The 18,994-nt window shown below is 47.2% G+C and overlaps 1 protein-coding gene across 10 annotated transcripts in view; it reads left to right on the top strand.

Moving 5' to 3' along the window:
* The window catches only part of ATXN7L1 (ataxin 7 like 1), a 216,685-nt gene that overhangs the window by 47,692 nt on the left and 149,999 nt on the right, over window positions 1-18,994 (top strand). The window contains exon 1 of one of the 10 annotated variants that reach the window (XM_074340585.2): window positions 6,890-7,071. The exons of the other annotated variants lie outside the window; for them this stretch is intronic. Within the exon in view, the coding sequence (XP_074196686.2) occupies window positions 7,044-7,071 (28 nt within the window). The 5' untranslated portion in view covers window positions 6,890-7,043. Of the gene's footprint in view, window positions 1-6,889; window positions 7,072-18,994 lie in introns of those variants that run through there. 10 annotated transcript variants of the gene reach the window in all.

The raw sequence follows: 18,994 nt of genomic DNA, 5'->3' as shown, positions 1-18,994 counted from the left end.
CCCTGCCCTCCAGCTTCTGACCCCTCCATCTTCCTGCTCCAACCTAGCTTTGTCACTCTCTAGCCATCATCTAAGGATTCCCTTCACTGCACCTCTGTGTCTTAGATCCCTGTTTTTCTAAGACCCCAGGTCACTCTTTTATACTTTACCCCTTTATCTGAGGTGAGCTCATCCTCCAGCAGCTCCTGAGAAAGGGTGCATAGGAAGCAAATGTTCTGAGGCCACATAGGTCTAAAACCCCTCTGTCCTCCCTCAAACTGAATGATGATTAGTTGGATATAGACTTTTCGGTTGAAAATAATTTTCCCTCCAAATTTTGAAGGTAATACTCTATTGCCTTCCAGCTTCTGGTGTTGCTAATGAAAAGTCTAATGCCATTCTGAATCCTTAATGTGACCTGTTTTCTCTCTGGAACTTTATGCGGGTCTCCTCTTTATCATTCAGAATAACATGCCTTGAATAGTCCCTTCCTTTTTTCCTTCTTTCTTTCCTTCCTTCCTTCCTTCCTTCCTTTCTTCCTCCCTCCCTCCCTCCCTCCCTCCCTCCTCCCTCCCTCCCTCCCTCCCTCCTCCCTCCCTCCCTCCCTCCCTCCTCCCTCCCTCCCTCCCTCCCTCCCTCCCTCCTCCCTCCCTCCCTCCCTCTCTCCCTCCCTCCCTTCCATCTTCCCTTTCTCCTTGGTCCATTCATTGAGTTGGTCATTCATTGGGAGTTTTCCATTTGAAGATGCGTTTCTTTGATTCTGTAATGTGTTCATACTTCAAGTGATTCCTTTGATTGTTTCTCCTGTTCCTTCTTTCTGGAACTCCCCGTTAATTAGATGTTGGCCAACCTAGACGGACCTCTGTCCTTTCCCTTTGCTCCTTATTCCTTATCCTTTTATGAATCTGTTCCACTTTCTGGACTATTTCCTTTATTCTGTTCTCCAATATCTTCCACTGAATTTTTTATTTCATTTGACATATTTTTTATTTCTAGGAGTACTTCCTATTCTGATTCTTTTTCAAAGCACCTTGTTTCCTGAATGCAGTATCGTATATCACTGGTGATATTAATTAATGTTTCTCTCTTCTTCTCTTCCCTCTATTATTCTCTTATTCTTCCTGAATTGGCTTTGAGTTCCTTTCCTCCTGATTTTGGTCTCACTTCTTCATTTTAAGAGGCTTTCCTCAAATGTCTGGTGATTTTTATCCACAGGAAGTTCATCTCTCCCTGAAGGACATGGGGGCCATTCTGTTTCTTCTGCCTGGGAGGTGTGAACCATGCAGGCCTTGGCTGGTGCTAGGTCTGCAGTTCAGGACGTAGATTTTCACTTCATTCCCTGTGTTCATCCAGCGTCACAATCTGCCTTGACAGGAGCCGACCTGGAGCAGTTTCTCCTGAGAATAAGGCTCTTGTTCCTTGGTGGTGCTGGGGTGGAGATGGGGAGAGGTTACAGGGAATCTTTAGGGGAGGCCTGGGTACAACCTCGCTCTAGCCAGCCTTCAGCCAGCCCTCTGGCTTCTCCCTTCCCTCCCCTCTCCGCTCCCTCCGACGTGTGGGTGCCTCCAATCCTGAGCCTTCCCAGACCTGTGGGGTGAATTGATCTGCTTCAAGTTCATGTGCCCCACTGAACTGCGAGCCCACAGAAGACATGCCAGCCCGTGTGCCTGCCTGCAGCGGGCACCCCGAGGCCTCCTTGCTCCGCTCCGTCCTCAGTGTGCAGCCACTGTAATATAGTCTTCCAGGGACTTACGAGGGAAAGGAGATAAACACATGTGGTCAGATCAGCCATGTTTTGAGGGAACTATACTTCTCTTTAAGCTAAATATCCCTACATGGAATATTTAGAGGGAAATGGCAGCACTCTTAATACTACAGTAGAAAGTCAGCCTGCAATGTGTGTCTTCCCCTAGAACCAAGTACCAAGTGCCGATGGGAGATTTCTGGGGTTTCTGACTCTCAGATCGTCTCGCACCTGGCACTTCTCCTGGTGTGTACTCCATAATACCCGGTTCTCTGGGCACAAGTAAGCAGTTTTCAAAATGTCTAAGAGAGGGAATGAGCACCTTGACTTGTGATTTCTCACCTTTCCCCTGGAGAGGCATCAGTGAGGTGGGGCCAAGAGGTAGGAGAATATCCTGGGGGGCCTCCCCTAGAAAGGCCAGCCCCACCCACAGCCCTCCCTAACCCTTTTAGTAACAACCCTGTTCCTTATATGTTCCCAATAAATGATCTTTTGTAACAGCCCTGTCAACTGATTGTTCTAGACCAGCAATTTCTGTGAAACAGAGTAATAAATACAAAGCCCCAGGAAGAAGCAGTTCAGAACATTCTCTTCTTATTTAAAGAAGAATTTATTTTTACTTCAAACTTTCTGTATCTTCCCTGAAATGTCTAGCCATGAGGAGGTGAGAAGAGACACATTAAAATGTTATCTTTTAAACTATGCAAGTATTTTGCAACTCTTCTCAGTCCCCCTTCCAGTCCTTTTTTTTTTCTATCCTCCTCATATATTTCATTTTATCGTGTCTCGCATGTATTTTTTAAAAATTTCTAAACACTGGAGTAAAGGAGGCCCTGAAATGAAACAGGAATTGCAATGCAGGAAGGAAGGAAATCCACCTGAAGTTCAAGTAATAATAAAATACCTATTAAAACCTACAAATGTATGTAAATATAATCCAGTAGCCATAGGGTATGGGCATCCTAGCTCTTCTATTCCTCAGACACAGACTGATAAAAAAAAATTACTATAAAACACTGAATTGATAGTTTCTCCTCTGCTCACCCTTTCTTCTTTTTTTTTTTTTTAATTTTTTTTTTATTGGGGAATATTGGGGAACAGTGTGTTTCTCCAGGGCCCATCAGCTCCAAGTCATTGTCCTTTAATCTAGCTGTGGAGGGCGCAGCCTACTGGCCCATGGGGAATTGAACCGGCACCCTGTTGTTCAGAGCTCGCGCTCTAACCAACGGGGCCATCCGGCTGCCCCAGCCCCACCCCTTCTTCAGCATCACCATGATCACAGCCATTATTAAAGCCTCCAGTCCAGTGCAGGACAAAGATATTTGTATTCGAGTTTGCTAAATGTTTTTTGGCCTGAACCGTGAACCTCGAAATCAGTTTCGGGTCAGCATGATTGTTGGCCTTGCTCTGGTTGGAAGTTGAGAGAGACAGAGAATGAGCACAGGCAGGCAGGGCCGGCCCCTAGCAGAGAGAGCACTTCCTGAAGGGCAGGTTCTGAGTGCCCATGGGTGATGGGAGGCTACAGAGGATGGAGAGTGCTGCCAACCTGGTCTTTCTTGGGAAGATTTCCTGAGGAACAGCAGATTCTCCGTGGAAAGCAGCTTTTACATAAGGAGAAGTGGGGGAGGGGAGGAGGGAAAAGAAGACAGGCTAAGGAGGCATTAAGGAGAAAGATTTCCTAAATGGCTAATTTACTAATATCTACATAGTTTTTCACTTTAAATGCCCAATCACTGGATCAAAATTAATGTCAACCAAGTTAAATTGGACTTACAGTGTTTTTATGACAGTATATCTTACCCATAGTTTGTAAATACGTTGAAAGAACTCGATAAGGTTTTCATAGAAATGCTTTTATTATGTAAATATATGCTGCATTAGTCTAATAAAGTAATTTGTAATTTTTCAAAAAATAAAAGAAGAAGAGGAAAGATTTGCAGACTATGAAGGGCAGAACTCATAACTAGTAAGAGGAAATTGGAATTCAGGATAGATGGAGAAATTATGAGAGAAGATGCAGCTATTTTAAGTTTAGATTAGGGGTCCAGATAATGATATTTTAAGATACTGAAAAAAACTGAGATGGAATTGTTTTTAGTGAGCCTGGCAGAATCGCAGTCAAAAGAAGTCCCAGAAGACTGAGAGTAGTCAGTGATTCCTTTGGTTTCCCAAAAAGGAAAGAAAATGAGTTCCAGAATTTACAGACCAGGGGAGAGTCTAGTCTGTTGTGTTACTTTGATAGATTGTAAATACAAAAGGAGAAGGCAGATCACCAGGGGCCAATCTGGGTTTACCAGAAACTGCATACACCAGAGGAATACCATTTGCTCTTCTGAGAGACTCCTGGGCTGAGAGGTCAGGGAATATTATAAACACAGCCCCTGGTTTTAATAAGGTATTTGACAAAAGGTCTCTCATGAAATATCTGTGGATAAGAAAAAAATCTAGTTCTAAAAATCATACAAGTATATCAATTCGTAGGAGGTTGAAAGTCTGTGTCTGACCATAAGTCAGTGAGGGCAGGGAATCTTTGTTTTGTTCACTGATACCTAGAACAATGCCAGGCACATAGTAGGTGCTTAATAAATATCTGTTGAATGAGTGGGCCATTACTAAGCCAGAGAGACAGACAACCTTAGGGGCACATTAAAGGATTATTTCCTGTTCTGAGTAAAGACATTGATGATATGTTAATTAAAGTTTGTGGAGAACAGAGAGCGAGGCCTAAAAACTAGTATTTTTTTTCCAGTTTGGTTGAGATAATTGACATATAACATTGTATTAGTTTAAGGTTTACAACATAATGATTTTATATATGTATATTTGCCAAATTACCACAAGAAGATTAGTTAACATCCATCACCACACATAGTTACAGTTTTCTTTCTTAAGAGAATTTTTAAGATCTACTCTCTTAGCAGCGTATTGTTAACTATAGTCACCGTGATGTGCGTCACAGCCCATGACTCATTCATCTTATAATTTGAAGTTTGTGCCTTTTGACCCCCTTCACCCACTTCCCCTACCCACCATCCCCCTACCTCTGGCAACCACCATTCTGTTCTCTGTGAAAACAGTATTTAAATGGACAGAACCAAGACCCCAAATATCTCACTCACTAGTCCGAGTCAAATCTATCGAGATAAAAGTTTAACAGGAATATATGTAAACTCTTATTCCTGAGACTTAAATATCAACAGGTACAAGAAAGGAAAACTTAATAAGCATATTTAAAAGTTCATATATTTTCATTAACTCTAAGCTTACTGTTAATACAGGTTATGACATAGCTGCCAGAAGAGGCCCATTTCAATCATCCGTTTATTTATTAACTAATTTCAGCAAATGTTTATTGAATATCTGCTCTGTGGCAGGGGGCAGGCAGCGTGCAAAGACAGGCATTCCCATAAACCGCATAAGAAGAGATGAGCACTAGTGCAGAGGTAGGGTTAGTACTGGGGCAGGGGGGCTTGAGAAGGGAGACTGGGGGGGTCCAGGGCCTTCGCAGCGCAGGGGGCTCTCTAAGGCTGAGACCTGGCAAACACGGGAGGGAAAGTGACCCCCGGCAGAGAGATACCCTGTCCAAAGACAAGGGGCGGGGCGATTGAGAGTGATGGGTTCAGTGGCCCAGCTGGAGCTTCAGATGTGTGGGGGAGAGAAAAAGGAGTGGGGGGTGGGTGAACAGAGAGCCCCCAGCCCAGCAGGAGCAATGGGAGCTGCTGAAGGACTGCCGGCTGCTAGGACTCTGCCCTTGGTTTTCCTCCGACCTCACTGCTGTACCATCCCAGATGCCTTTGCTAGTTTCTGCTTCTCCCCAGTCTCTCAACTTTGGATCACCCCAGGCTCAGTTTTCTCCCTTGCTGCTCTTATCTCATCCAGTCTCGTGGCTTTAAATACATTCTGTTTGGAGACATCTTCCACATTTCTATCAGCAGCCTGGGCTTCTCTCCTGAATTCAAGACTCGTGTATCCCCTTGAATTCATCTCCACATTAGCACTGAAAGCTGCACTAGTCTTCCCCCTACATTCATCGCTAGGGCTCCCATGACGAAGTTCCACAAACTGGGAAGCTTAAAGCCGCAGAAATGTATTCTCATGGCTCTGGAGGAAGGAAGTCTGAAGTCAAGCTGTTGGCCATGCTCCCCCTGAAGACCCTGGAGGAGCACCTGTCCCATTCTTTTCTCGTAGCCCCTGGGGTTGCCAGCAATACTTGGCTTTCTTTGGCCCATAGACACATCACTCTAATCTCTGACTCCTTTGTCACATGGCATTCTTCCTGTGGGTCTTCATATCCCCTTCCCTATGTGTCTGTGTCTCTTTTCCTCATCTTATGAAGACACCAGTCAGTCATATTGGGTTAGGGCCAGCTAATGACCGCATCTTAACGTGATGACTTCTGCCAAGGCCCTGTTTCCAAACAAGGCCATAGTCACGCATACTGGGGTTAGGACCTTGACATATCTTTTGGGGGAACACAGTGCAACCAATGACACCCCTATCTTGTTTCATCGATGGCCTTCCCATCTTATGTAGTAGCCACTTCACTCTTCCAGTTGCTCTGGGCCAAATACTTGGTGTCACCTTTGACTCCCATTTTTTTTCTCACCCCACATTCAGCCTACCAGAAAACACTGCCGACTGTCTCTTAGGGTTAGCTCCACAGCAACCATTTCTCCCACCTCCGACTCTGCTGCTCTGATCTGATCTGAGCCACTATCACCCAAATTAGTACAAAAGCCAAACATTAGATCACGTCACTCCTCTGCTCAAAACCCTGCAGGAGCTTCCATGTCACTCAGAGTTACCCCTGGCACCCTCATGCTGCCCCGCCCTCATGTCATTCCTGGCGTCATTGCCTTCTGCTCCTGCCCCTGTTTGCTCCCCTCCAGCCACACTGGCCTTCCTGCCCTTCCTCGTACATCCTGGACTCGCCGCCTCCTCGGGCATTTGCCCTCTGCCTGGAGGGGAAGGTGCCCTGGGTAGCTCCCTGCCTCTGATTGAGGCTTTCCCCTCACCTTCTTCTAGTCTTTGCTCAAATGTCCTCTTCTTAGTGATACTCTTTTTTAAATTCCAACCAGCCTTCCCACTTGTGTTCCCAATCCCTATCTGCTTAAGTGTTTTTTCATATTTCCCCCTTCTACATACTAAACATTGTTAGAAGTATTTATTGTTTATTCTCGTCTCCTTTGCTAGAGTGTAATCTCCATGGCCAGGGATCTTGTTGGTTGTGTTCATTTTTGTTTCCCAGGTGCCTGGAGCAGGGGTAGAACCAGAATTGTACCTAGATCCCCCCGGCTCCAAGGCCTCCCTCCTTTCTGCTATGAAGGACCACGTCCAACTGCACAAAGGTAACTCCCTCAGACACCGCTCTCCTTTATGCTCTCTGCTGCCCTATCTTCTGCAGTCATCCTCAGTGACTTTAGTATCTCTGTAAACCTATTCACGTACAATAAAAATTTCGAACTGCACAGAAACACTGTTTGTTATGTTCACACCAGGTGAGCTGAGGCATGTCAGTTCACCTCCCTGTGCCTCAAAAAGAGATAATAATGATATTCTACCTCACAATATTTTTGTGAGGATTAAATGAGTCAATATATGTAACTATTTACCATTCAAACAGTGAGTACCCTGTGTTACTCTAAGAATATAATATGTTTGAACCTTGAGGACATTATGCTAAGTGAACTAAACCACAAAAAGACAAATATTGCATGATTCCACTTACATGTGGTATATGAAGTAATCAAACTCCTAGAAACAGAATAGTAAGTAGCATGGTGGTTGCCAGGGGCGGGAGGACGGGGAAATGGGGATTTGCTGTTCAACGGGTATAGAGTTTCAGTTACACAAGATGAAAAAGTTCTAGAGATCTGCCTTACATTGTGCTTACAGTTAACAGTACTGTACTGTATGCTTAAAAATGTAAGAGGGTAGATCTCATGACTTTTCTTTTGCCACAATTATATATATATATACATACATATATATAATATATATGTAGGTATATATATATATGTGCATATATATGTATATTTTAGTCAGTCACCTCTTTGTTTTGCTGAATTTTCTCAAGGTTTAAGGGACATGTCCAAGACCTCACATCTAGCAGGCAAGGGGGCAACAAGAGTCAAGCTTCTGACTCTCAGAGTTCTTTGCCGAAAGTTGGGCATCAGTCCTGTCCGTCAAACTTCAGATTATTAAAGGGCCATGCTCTACAGTACTGGAGAGGCGTGTCCACTCTCCTGTGGGAGAAAAATGCCTCACATTTTGGCTCCATAAAATTCTTTTATGCCCCATAGGTTGGCCAATGAGAAATAAATAATCCAGACGTTGGTGTTATTGATGGCAGCTAGGGCTTCGCAAACAGGGGGAGTAAACAAAAGAACCATCTCCGTTTCAAGCTTCGTTAGAACTAGCAGAGACTAAAAGTCATTTTTCAATGTAGTGGGTGGTTTCAGGCATCTGTCCCCACCTGGAAGGGGCACTTGGTCTATAAAAGCAGCAAAAAATAATTGTGTCTTTTGTGTCATTTGGGTAGAAGCTCCTGTCCTAATTAATTCTCATCTCCTCCTCCTTTTATAAATATGCTTGGGGAAAGTGACAGCCTAGCATTTTTTGGTTGTTGTTTTCTCTCTTCTTAGCAAGGAATTCTCTGCTCAGGCATTTTAGGTGCTGATTTTTCTCGTGTCCCAGAGATGCTTCTAATTAGTCAATGCTTCCGTCCCATAATAGTTCACCACAGAGAGAGTGGGTTTGGACTGGAGGAGGGAACAATTTTGTCACCTTATCAAAGTGCCACTGATCAGGTTAGCTTTCTTGGGTGCTCACTCATTTTTGTGCCTCTCAGCTCCTTGCTAAGGAGAGCTGGAGGTTGCCGGGTTCTGCAGTCTCCTGAAAGGCCTCCTCCAGCACCTCTGATGAAACGCTGCCTTGAAGCCTTTGCTCCCACTAACGACATGATCTTCCTCTCTCATCAGTGGCATAAATAATATGGCATAAACATATTACTGTGTCACTTTGTCCCCATATCACCTGGTGTCCGTCAGGGGCTACCTGCTGGCTGGGGGCAGGCCCACTGTGTGTCCCAGAGGAAAGGTACAGAGACTGTCCCTTTTCCTGCTTCCTCTCAAGCACAAGGACAGGACCCTCCAGGCCAAGGATGCTGCCATATTCTTATGATGGTTCTTTCACTGCTGAAGGAGTCTGTGGACATCAGAGATCCAAGAATTCGCTTCCACTGCTTCAGAGCTGGAAGGAGAAGCTGGTCTGGGCTTCTTTCAGAACTTGTATCAGTCAGTTTTTTCTTTGAAACGAACCCCCCCCCCCCCCGCCAAACTTGGTAAGTTAAGACAATAAACATCATGTACCATGATTCTGTGGGTCAATAGGGTGGTTCTCTGGTGTGCACAGCTCAGCTGGGACTGGGGGTCTAGGAAGTCCTCACTCCCTGGTGGTTGGGAAGTGATCGATCTTGGGTGCCCTGGACAGGAACCACTCATCCCAGTCTGTGGTAGGCCAGCCTGGGCTTCTTCATGTGAAGTGTCAGGGTTCCAAAGAGCTGCAAGAGAGGGGAAACAAACCCAATGTACAAATACTTTAGATGTCTCTGTGTCACATTTGCTGTTGTGCTACTGGCCAAAGCAAGTCACATGATCAAGCTCAGAATCAGTGTGGGAAGGGAACACCCACAGGCATGGATATGCAGAACAGTAAACAAATTGGGAGTGATTCTTGGGACAGCTGCCCCAGGAGTGGCATATGGAAGGCATGTCCTGTTCTGTGCCTATACGGGAATGTGCAGGGTCAGTGTGGGGCAGCACTCACGGAAGATAGGAGTGGGAGAGGTTCTTTGGAGGCGGGAGAGTATAATGGAGTTTGACACATGTGGGATCAAATTTCATACCCATTTACTAGCAATGTGACTCTAGGTGGGTAACTTGACTTCTCCGAGGCCCAGTTTCTTCACCAGTAAACTTAGCCTGAGCAAGCCTCCTCACGAGGCTCCTCAGAATTGAATGAGGCCATGTTTGTGAAGTAGCGTGGTGTCTGGAGTTAGGTCTGCACTCACTACTAGCTGCTTTCTTGGGGAGCACATAAAGGGCACGTGTGATAGCAGGTTGGGCAGATAGGGTGACGGGTCTCCCAAGCACAGGAGGCGTGGCTGAACCCTGGACTATACGCATTGCCAGGCCCCAGGAGGTAGGTGAAGACCCCGGAGGGCAAAGAAGGCTCTCCTGGATCTTGCAAACTAAAACCTTTTTCAAGTATTTGTTTACAATCAAAACAAATCACTCTTCCTTGGTTGCTTATGACCCAGCAGTGACACTTGGCTCCCACACCCCACCTTGTCCCCAGAATAGCTTTTCTCCTTCTCAGAGGTATCGGCCACCTTGCAGTCTAAGCTGACGCCTCTGTGCGCTGGGCCCCACTGCCTCTTGGCGCCTTCTCGTGACTCACCCCCCACTCTCTGAGCACTCCTTCTCAGCTTCCTGCACCAACACTCTTCCCTCCTCTTGTCCTTTCCTGGCTGGCGTTCCCCCAGTTCCATCCTTATCGCAGTGTCATTTCACAGGCTAATCCCCAAATGCTCCCAACTCAGGGACCAGCTACATGCTCATGATTGTCTCAATCTTTCTCTGGCCCCAACTAGCCCATTGAACTGCAGATCAATTGCTCAAACTCAACAGGTTGCAAAACAAATCTATCTGCACCATCAGTCTTAGGCCATTCAGATGGCCATACAAAATCCCATAGACTGGGGGCTGAAACAACACAAATGTATTTCTCACAGTCTGGAGGCTGGAATTGGTCCAAGATCAGAGTGTCGGCATGTGGTTGGTTCCCCGTGAGCACATCTCCAAATACCATCGCCTTGGGGGTTAGGGCTTCAACATATGAATTTGAAAGCGGTACATCATTTCCCACAGTGGATCAGTGCCCACTGTCTCTGGGTCCTTCATCCTCTCTATCCCTGTAGTCACTGTCCCCGGCTCAGACATCACCACTCTCCGCACAGACCACTGCACAGGCTTGTCCCACCAAGTTCAACATTGCCTCCAAAATACAGCCATCACTGTTTCTACACCCTCTTCATACACATGTGCACACATTAAAATCCTGCCTCCCCACCTCTCTGTTCCCATCTCCTGCCTTTCCTTTGTTCTCTGCTACACTCAGTACCCACCATACCTGAACGGGGCATCTCACACCTCTGCAGGTTCCTCACCTGGGGTGCTCCTCCACCCTACACAGCCTGGAAACTCCCGCTCTTCCATCAGGACCCAGCTCTGGGGCCTCCGCTGCGCTCCACTGCAGCATGAGCTCTCCCTCCTTGGTACCCTATACCCCCCACCCCTTATCAAGTGCCATAGTGTATTGTGAGCCTGTTTCCCTTACCGGTCTGTGAGCTCCTTGAAGGCAGGAATTATCTTACTCATTTCTCTGTACCCTAGTGCCTAGCATATGATCAATGGCAATCCATAGTGTTGAATGAATGAATGAATGAGTGGATGAGGCCAGTGGTTGAGTCCACAACCTCCTCTTTCCTGCACTGAATCACCTCAGATGCCCTGTTGGCACAGCTGCCAGCCTGCACACAGGACTTACCAAGCCTGGGAGGCGTGGGTGTTCCCCTTTCCGCCCCACTGCAGCAGGGGTCCTGCCAAATCTGCCCATGTAAGCCACCTTCAGAAAGCCAGCCCCTTGCCGCCTAAGCGGGGTTCACCACTCCCTCCTCCAGTCCCTTTTGCTTTGCCTGCCTGTTCTACTCAGTTCTCCCACCACTACGTGCTGTCCTACGCTCCATCTGTCACAGTTCAGCCTTTATTATATCCATACATTCTACTGTCTGGCTCATTCATTGTCTCATTGTCTAAAGTGTGTGCGCTGTCCGAACCGTGCCCTTGTTGAGGACTGAGACTTTGGTTTGCGCTTCTTTTGTGCTTTCTCGGTGTTTGGACATTTGGTCAATGCTACTCCACAGGTCTTTCTTCCTAAGTAAGGTTGGACTTCCTGTCACTTCCCCACCCATCGCCTGTTCTCTGAGCTGCTGTTCTCTTGGGGAAGACAGATAGCCCTGGATTTAAGAGTCAGCAGACCTGGCCTCACAGTTTGGTTCCACCATTTTAAAGCTGTGAGACTGAGAGCAAACAGCTTACAGTCTTTGAGCTCCTACTTCCTTATCTATAAAATGGAGGTAGTATCACCCATGCAGGGCTATTGTGAGGATGAAATGAAACATTCAATATAAAGCATTTGTCACAGTGCCTAGCAGGGAGTAAATACTCAGGAAGTGTTGTCTGCTGTGATTGATATTGTTTTTAATAATTATTTTATCAATAAACCTTCCCCTTAAGGGTCTAGCATAGATCAGCCCCTGGGCACCTAACACATGGAATAAGTGTTTGTAGAAATGGCCTGCAAGTGGTTTCGTGTGGCTGCCTCTGAAATTCTACCTCTTGTTAGCTGGAATGAGAGGCTAATTTCCTCTGGGATGGGAGGGGAAAGTGGGGGCATTTCCATTCTTCTCCAACAAGAGCTTTCCTCTTCTCTACGAACATCACCTCCGTTCTGATTCTTATCTTGGTACTGGGTGGGTTGTGGCTGCCCTTTACCCATTCACCAAGCACCTGGGACAGCCAGCCACAGGAGTCCCCTTTAACCAGGCATTTTAAGAGATAAGGCAGCCAGGCCCTTCCTGTCCATTCACATCAGGTGCTTAGGGCTTGCCCTTCCTGGTTTGAGCTGGTCTCAGCATGGCTGTTGCTTGTCTTGCAGTGTTTTTCCTGGCACATCAGTGAGGGAAAGGTAGCCTAAGGGACCTGACAGGGCATTCAGGCCAGACTGGGTTCCAAGGCCAGGACAGGCAACCCCTGTCTAGCCACGGGGGCACCATGACTGAGGGCTGCCCTCTTCCTCTTCCCGAAGCCTGTCCGTCGGGGGCTTGGCGAGTACTGAAACCTTCACATGGGCGACACTTGTCCATCCCCTGTGGTGGCCCCTTACAAGCTGCCTTAGCAGGTAGACTGGCGGCTACTCAGCTGGGTCAGAGAAGAGATAGTATCATAGCCCCTATTGGAGAGGCAAATGAGTCTTACCCCTGTGCTTTCCTTTCCTCAGGCCCAGTTTGTAACTGAGTGAAAGTATATAAAATAATAGGTGTTTTCATGGGAAGGGACGCTTGGGGGAGCGTAGCCCTACACTGGGTTGAACAGCTGCATCAAAATCACCTGTGAATCTTTGTTCAAAATAGACTGTTGGGGACTCACTTCCAGGATGACCAATTCAGTTGGTCTGGCTGGGATCCAGGAATCTACTTTCAAAGCTCCTGGGATTGGACTCTTCGTAAGATTTGAGACCGCAAACCTGGTCCCATTGCTTCATTTTGCCAGCAGGGGCAGGGGTGCCCTGGGGACCCAGTGAGATCTCCTGTCTTGACAAGTCAGTGACAGAGGCCTGAAGCTCCACACATACTGCTCAAACCCTGCCTTCTTCTCCCAACAGCCAGGGTCAGAGCTGCCTCCCACCCGCCATGGCATCTGGGTCACTGGGGAGACTGCCAGCAGTGAGGCACTGTCTCAGGGAGACCGGCAGCCATGGTCTCAGGGAAGCTGAGGAAGGGGCCAGGGCAGAGAAGAGGGGCTCTCAAGCCATTCCTTAAGAAGGCTGTGGTGCCCTGACGTCCACCCACACCCTCCCAAGCTGCCTATGGCACCTCCACAACCCCCCACTGCTAGCAGGTAGAGGGTGCAGTGTGTGACCTGCATTGGGTTCCTGTAAAGAGTCCACATTGGCGTTGGCTGGACGGTGACCCAAATGGATGGATTTGACACAGAGGTAGAAAATAGCATTGGGACAAGGTCTAAATTTACCAATACAGACAGCCCCAGGCCCTGAGGACACTGACTACATTTGTCTTCTGAGCTGAGTGTGTGGGCCTTTCTAGAAAGATAACACTGTCCAAAGATCCCCAGCAGTTTACACTAGGAAGCCTCTGGAATAGCAGATGCAAACCCCACAGAGACAGGCTGTGCATCTGGTTCAAAGACAGTATTTAAACCAGGAAAACAAAAATACGTGAGCTCCGGGCAGCCCTGGATGGGGAAAGCTATGCGGGGTGCTGGACGGAGCCACCTGCCATTGGGACTCCAGGGCCCAGAGCCCCAGTCCCTTTGGAAAAGCGTCTTCCTAAAACTGCTCACCCCAGGGCTGCAGATGGCATCTGTGCGGGGGGAGCATGGAGCGGCAACAGGCCTGCGGGGATGGGACGCTAACTAAGGCTGTGCGGCGGGGCTGCTGCTGGGAGTATCCCAGGAAGGTGGACCCTTTTTTTCCTGGTAAGTGAGAGGCACGGTTGACGACCCTATGAAAAAGCTTCCCCAGGCATGCAGACCTTAAGTAAATAAAAGCACAAAAATAGATTTTTCAAACCGTGTCCTTCTAGAGCATAGTAGGATTTACTGAGAAATTGGATTGAATTCTCCCTGACTCACCTGACTGCTGAGTGGAGGAATTCAAAGGAAAAATGTGTTTCTCGAGCCGTGTCTGCTGACCAGGGCCGACTGCCGTGCTCATGGCTCTTAATGGGTCACCTTTTGAAAAGCAGCTGGGGTGTCTGAACAGCAGGCTGGGGATTGGGGCTGAAGCTTAGCTGGGCCACCCTTGCACCTGAACCCCACTCCCAGCATGAAGAAAGATTTACTGAAGAACCTCTGCCCTGCCTGTGCGTTGTTGGGTTGGTTTCCTGCGGGTATGAAAGCCGCGGGGCAGCCCTCAGGAGAACAGCGTTGTTTTTTCAGTGGTGATGAGGGCTTGGCCCTGAAGCGTCCACACCCTGACTCCATTCCACTTTGGTATCAAGACTGCGATTTACTAAATGGCCGGCCCAGTGCTGGGATTTAGGGTATGACCACAGAGCACAAAGGAAGTTTTCTCCTGAGCCAAGCCATGAGGGCTAAAATACCAGAATACTACTAGCATCATATTTTAGGTAGATTTTCAAAAGCTAGGCTTTAAATGGCCTCAAACCATCCAAGGACCTAAATATAGTGCTCTGAACCATGTTCCACAGAGTTGGGTTCCAGAATTTCATTACAGATGAGAACCAGTGGTGCAGGTATACTGAACAAATTTAAAAGCCCTGATTTGTACCGTTGCCGATTTCCGACGTATAAATATTCGCACCATGGTGAATTTCAAACAACCGACGTGAAGTTGCTAAATGTGGAGATGGGAAGAGAGGCAGACAGTGAGCTCTGGCGAGCGGTTCATGTCACCTCCAGCTCACCACTGAACTATGTCCCTAACCCATAGATCCAAAGAGTTTCCAGTAGAGGTACCTAAGAGGGGCACACCAAACCACATAACAGGATACCACAGTGGCAGCTCTGTCTACATGTACAGAACACTCCTCCCTTTGGCTGACACAATCTTTTAACCAGCAAGAAGTTCCGTATCGCCAGATGAAGACAGGGATGTACGGTGGGTGTCAAGTGACCAGGTGTCTCCACATTAGTAGTTTCCACGATTGGACAGTTTTAGGGGTTATCACATCCCTCGAGGAGCTTGTCAAAAATTCATCCTCCTGGAATCTACCCCCAGAGTCTCTCATTTCATAGATCTGGGATAAGGTCCAGGCATCTACATCTGGCTACCAAATTACAGGTAGAATTCACAGTTTGAAAAACCCTCATCTACTGCTGACTCACTCAGGGGTAAACTGAAAGTGTACGGTCTGGTGGCTTTTAACATAATGCTTTCTTTCTCAACACTCACTGTTTTGCTCCAATGGAACAGGGTTGTTGTTTTTAAAGTCCCACTGTGCAAAATCTGATTCTAACTCATACTAATAGCTAACATTTATTGAGAGTGCCCCAAGTACCAGACGTCAGATGTGTATTTCCCCCATCTCATGCTGACAACTGCCCTATTTTTACCATCCCCATTTTGCAGATGAGGAAACTAAAGCCCAGAGAAATTTCCTAAGGAGGTGGTGCCAGGGTTCAAATCCAGGCAGTCTGACTTCAGAGCCTTCGTTCTAAGGATGACACTGAGCTGCTTCTGTAAAACAGTGTTCCTCTGAGGGGCTTTGCCTTTTGCCTGGGTTAGCTCAGGCTGAAAGGTCAGGTCAACTTTCATGGGCCTTTAATGAAATGCCTGTAAGATGCTGCCACTGGCATAAGTTATTTAACCCTTGCAGCAACCTTATGAACAAGGTATGACTACAGTTTTCCAACAGAGGAAAGGCAGATTCAGAGAGGTTCTGTGGCTTGCCCACTGGCACAGCCAGCTAGAGGCAGAGTGGAAATTTGTTGCTAATCTCAGTACCCCACAGTTAAGTCTCCGGGGTGGTTCTTAGACTAAAGTAAGGCTTTGATGCATTGGCACTCTTAAGCATTTGAGCAGGTTTCTGGCAGGCTTAATTTTTGACTGTTAAATGTCTGAGTCTGTACATAAAACATTAGTGTACAAATGAGGAAGATAGTTATATCCACCAATATCTGTAAACACCAGATAGAGTGGGCTGAGTGCAGCCGTAAAGGCAGATGACTGTGCAAATACAGAGAAATGGTTAATTTTCTCTTTGGGAATCAAAGAGGGCTCCCTGGAGGAGGCAGCACTAAAGCTGGCCTGGAGGGCTTTGGTTAGTGTGGAGAGAGGGTGAGGAAGGGGTAGCAGTAGGTGAGGACATGCTGAAAGCTGAACCTGGGGCCCAGGGGTACGGCTAGATCCCAGAGCCCAATGAACGTTGCTAAGAGTCTCCCTTTTCTCCTCAGGCACAGAACTAGCTTCATGCTTGATTTGTGATTGAAGACACTGATTTTTCTCCTCCAGCTGATCGATCCTATTTTTCATTACTTTAAAACAGCTTTCTGTAATCCTGTCTATGGTGGATTTTTTCTTCCTGGGCTCAGAAGGCCCCTGGCTTTAAGCGCCAGCCCATCAGAGTGGTTGCCAGGTGTGTGTGACTGGTTTGAGGAGCCTGGATGTGATGAGATGCTCAAGCACTTCTTTTTGTCTTCTTAGAGCAACGGTATTAGGTTGGTGCAAAAGTAACTGTGGTGTTTGCAATTATTTTTTAACCTTTTAAGCCGCAAATACTTGCGCACCAACCTAACACATTTCTGTCCTTCACGCGCATTGGCAGGTCCAGCGGGCGTGGCTCTGGCTTCCCTGTAAGCACCCCGTTCCTAGGGGGACGCCTGGGATATCTGTTAACCACTTCCTGCAGCCTGGCTGTCCCAGTGACTTAGTGCTTTGGACACTGTTTCCCAGGAACAGGAAGCACTTCTTGCCACTGCAATCTGGCTGTACCAAGTGGGCGCATCTTGTGACAGAGCCAAATGGCACGTTTACCTCTGAGCTGGTAGCAGCATCTTTTGAGTGATCGTTGTAAACTTGGAGGGCACATGAGGGGCGTTGACAAATGCCTCTGAAAAGAAATGGCACATTCTCCTTGTCAGTTACAGATACACCAGAGCCAGAGCCAGCTGTGCTTTGTGCTCAGAGCCACTGACGAGTGCCCGCAGGACCAGGGGTCTCTTGCCCCTCTGACTAGGAATCAGCTTACCACTGCTGTGGGACTCAGCACGACTACCCGGCCCTGGGACCGCCTGCCCTTCCTGGCCACGGTCTGACAGATTCTGAGAATACCTCTTTTTCATCGCAGAGTCCCAGCAGAGCATTCGTGGAATCCCCCCACAGCTGAGCAGGGCTTGGCATGTCGGAAATGAGGGCGGCACTTTCTGGGGTGGACATTTTCTTTACCCTGTGGTCTTTACTGTGGGTACTGGATGGCATGAGGTGCAGTAACTTGATAGCTGCCATGACACTGGCTCATGAAGGCCTCTGCTTGTACCTTTTAAAATGTCACATTTCCTCTATTCAGGAAGTACCTCTGGAGGGCTTCTTCATGGGCTCTGCTTTTAGCGTGGACTGGCAACATGTCACCCAAGAAATCTCCCAGATCGCTGTGTTGGAACAGGGGGAGCACCTCTGTAGTAGGTGCTGCCTGGCTCCTCCAGGCCATTTCTAAATTAAAATCTCTAAACAGTGCCGGAAAGCGTAATGAGAAGTGCTTCTTTTATCATAGTCCCGGTCTTGGTGAAAGCGCTCAGTGCACATGGTTTGACTCCCACAGACAGCTGGGTAGCCCAGCCCCACCCTGTTCCTTTGTCTGGGGCTCTGGTCTTGTTTTCATCAAGATAAACAAACCTCTTGGTATACGAATCTCAAGAAGCAAGGTGGTGGACATCAAGCTCCTCAGTGTGCCTCGGAGCAGCCATTTTTTAAGCCTAGAGTCTATTCAGGTTTCACAGAGAAGGCTGGATTCAGGTGCCTCCAGGGAGAACTTTGATTCAGACTTCTGCGTAGCTCCTGCTGCATGCATGTGCAGAGCTGTGCTGGGTGGGGAAGGCGGAGCTGTGCCGAGGCCTCTCCCTGGCCTCATGTAGTTTATAATGCAGCCCCTGAACACCGTCTGATGTTTTTTGCTGTTGTCTGAGTTTCTTTTTTTTCTTTTATTCTTTAAAATTTTTAGTTTATTTTTGTGAAGCCATATCACCCGTAAATGTAACAGTGGGTGTTGCATTAAAACAGATTGAGATTGTGTTAAGTCCACTTCAGAGTCACAGGCTCAAATAATGTAATGCTTCCTCTGATAGGCCGAGAGATGATAGAGGTAGGTAAAAAGATAGAGATGATAGATGATAGGTAGGTAGGTAGGTAGGTAGGTAGGTAGGTAGATAGGTAGATAGATAGATAGATAGATAGATAGATAGATAGATAGATAGATAGATAGATAGATAATGATAGATAGATAGATAGTCCTAACTCCTCTTAAGAATAAAATAGTCAGATTTTGTGCCATGTTTACCTTTTCCAGGGTTTCTTTAGTAACAGGGATGTAATATCCTCCCCTTTCTCTCCTCTTCCTCGCCCATCCTTCTCGGGACATATTCCCTGATGGACCAGTCATCATAACTGAAGAGCTGGAAAGGAACTAGGACCAGCTCACCTGTCCTCCATATGCAGTCAGATTTCCACAACAGGAAAGTAGACCGTCCTGTATGAAAAGACACCAAAGGAGATGTCCCATTGATTCCCCTGACCCATTTCAGCTGTTCTTAATATCACTGTTCTGTTCAGTCCAAAAATTCTCTTTCATCATGACATTTCTTATAAGGAAAAGCGTCATATGTGGGCCATCACCCCTCCTCCCCAAACTCTCTGCTCTCTTACCTGAAGTATGGCGCCTGCCTTCACCTCACA

Source organism: Rhinolophus sinicus, chromosome 4 (assembly GCF_057876585.1).
Source record: "Rhinolophus sinicus isolate RSI-liver-muscle chromosome 4, RSI-T2T, whole genome shotgun sequence".
NCBI lineage: Eukaryota > Metazoa > Chordata > Mammalia > Chiroptera > Rhinolophidae > Rhinolophus > Rhinolophus sinicus.
This window is presented reverse-complemented; position numbering and strand designations above follow the sequence as displayed.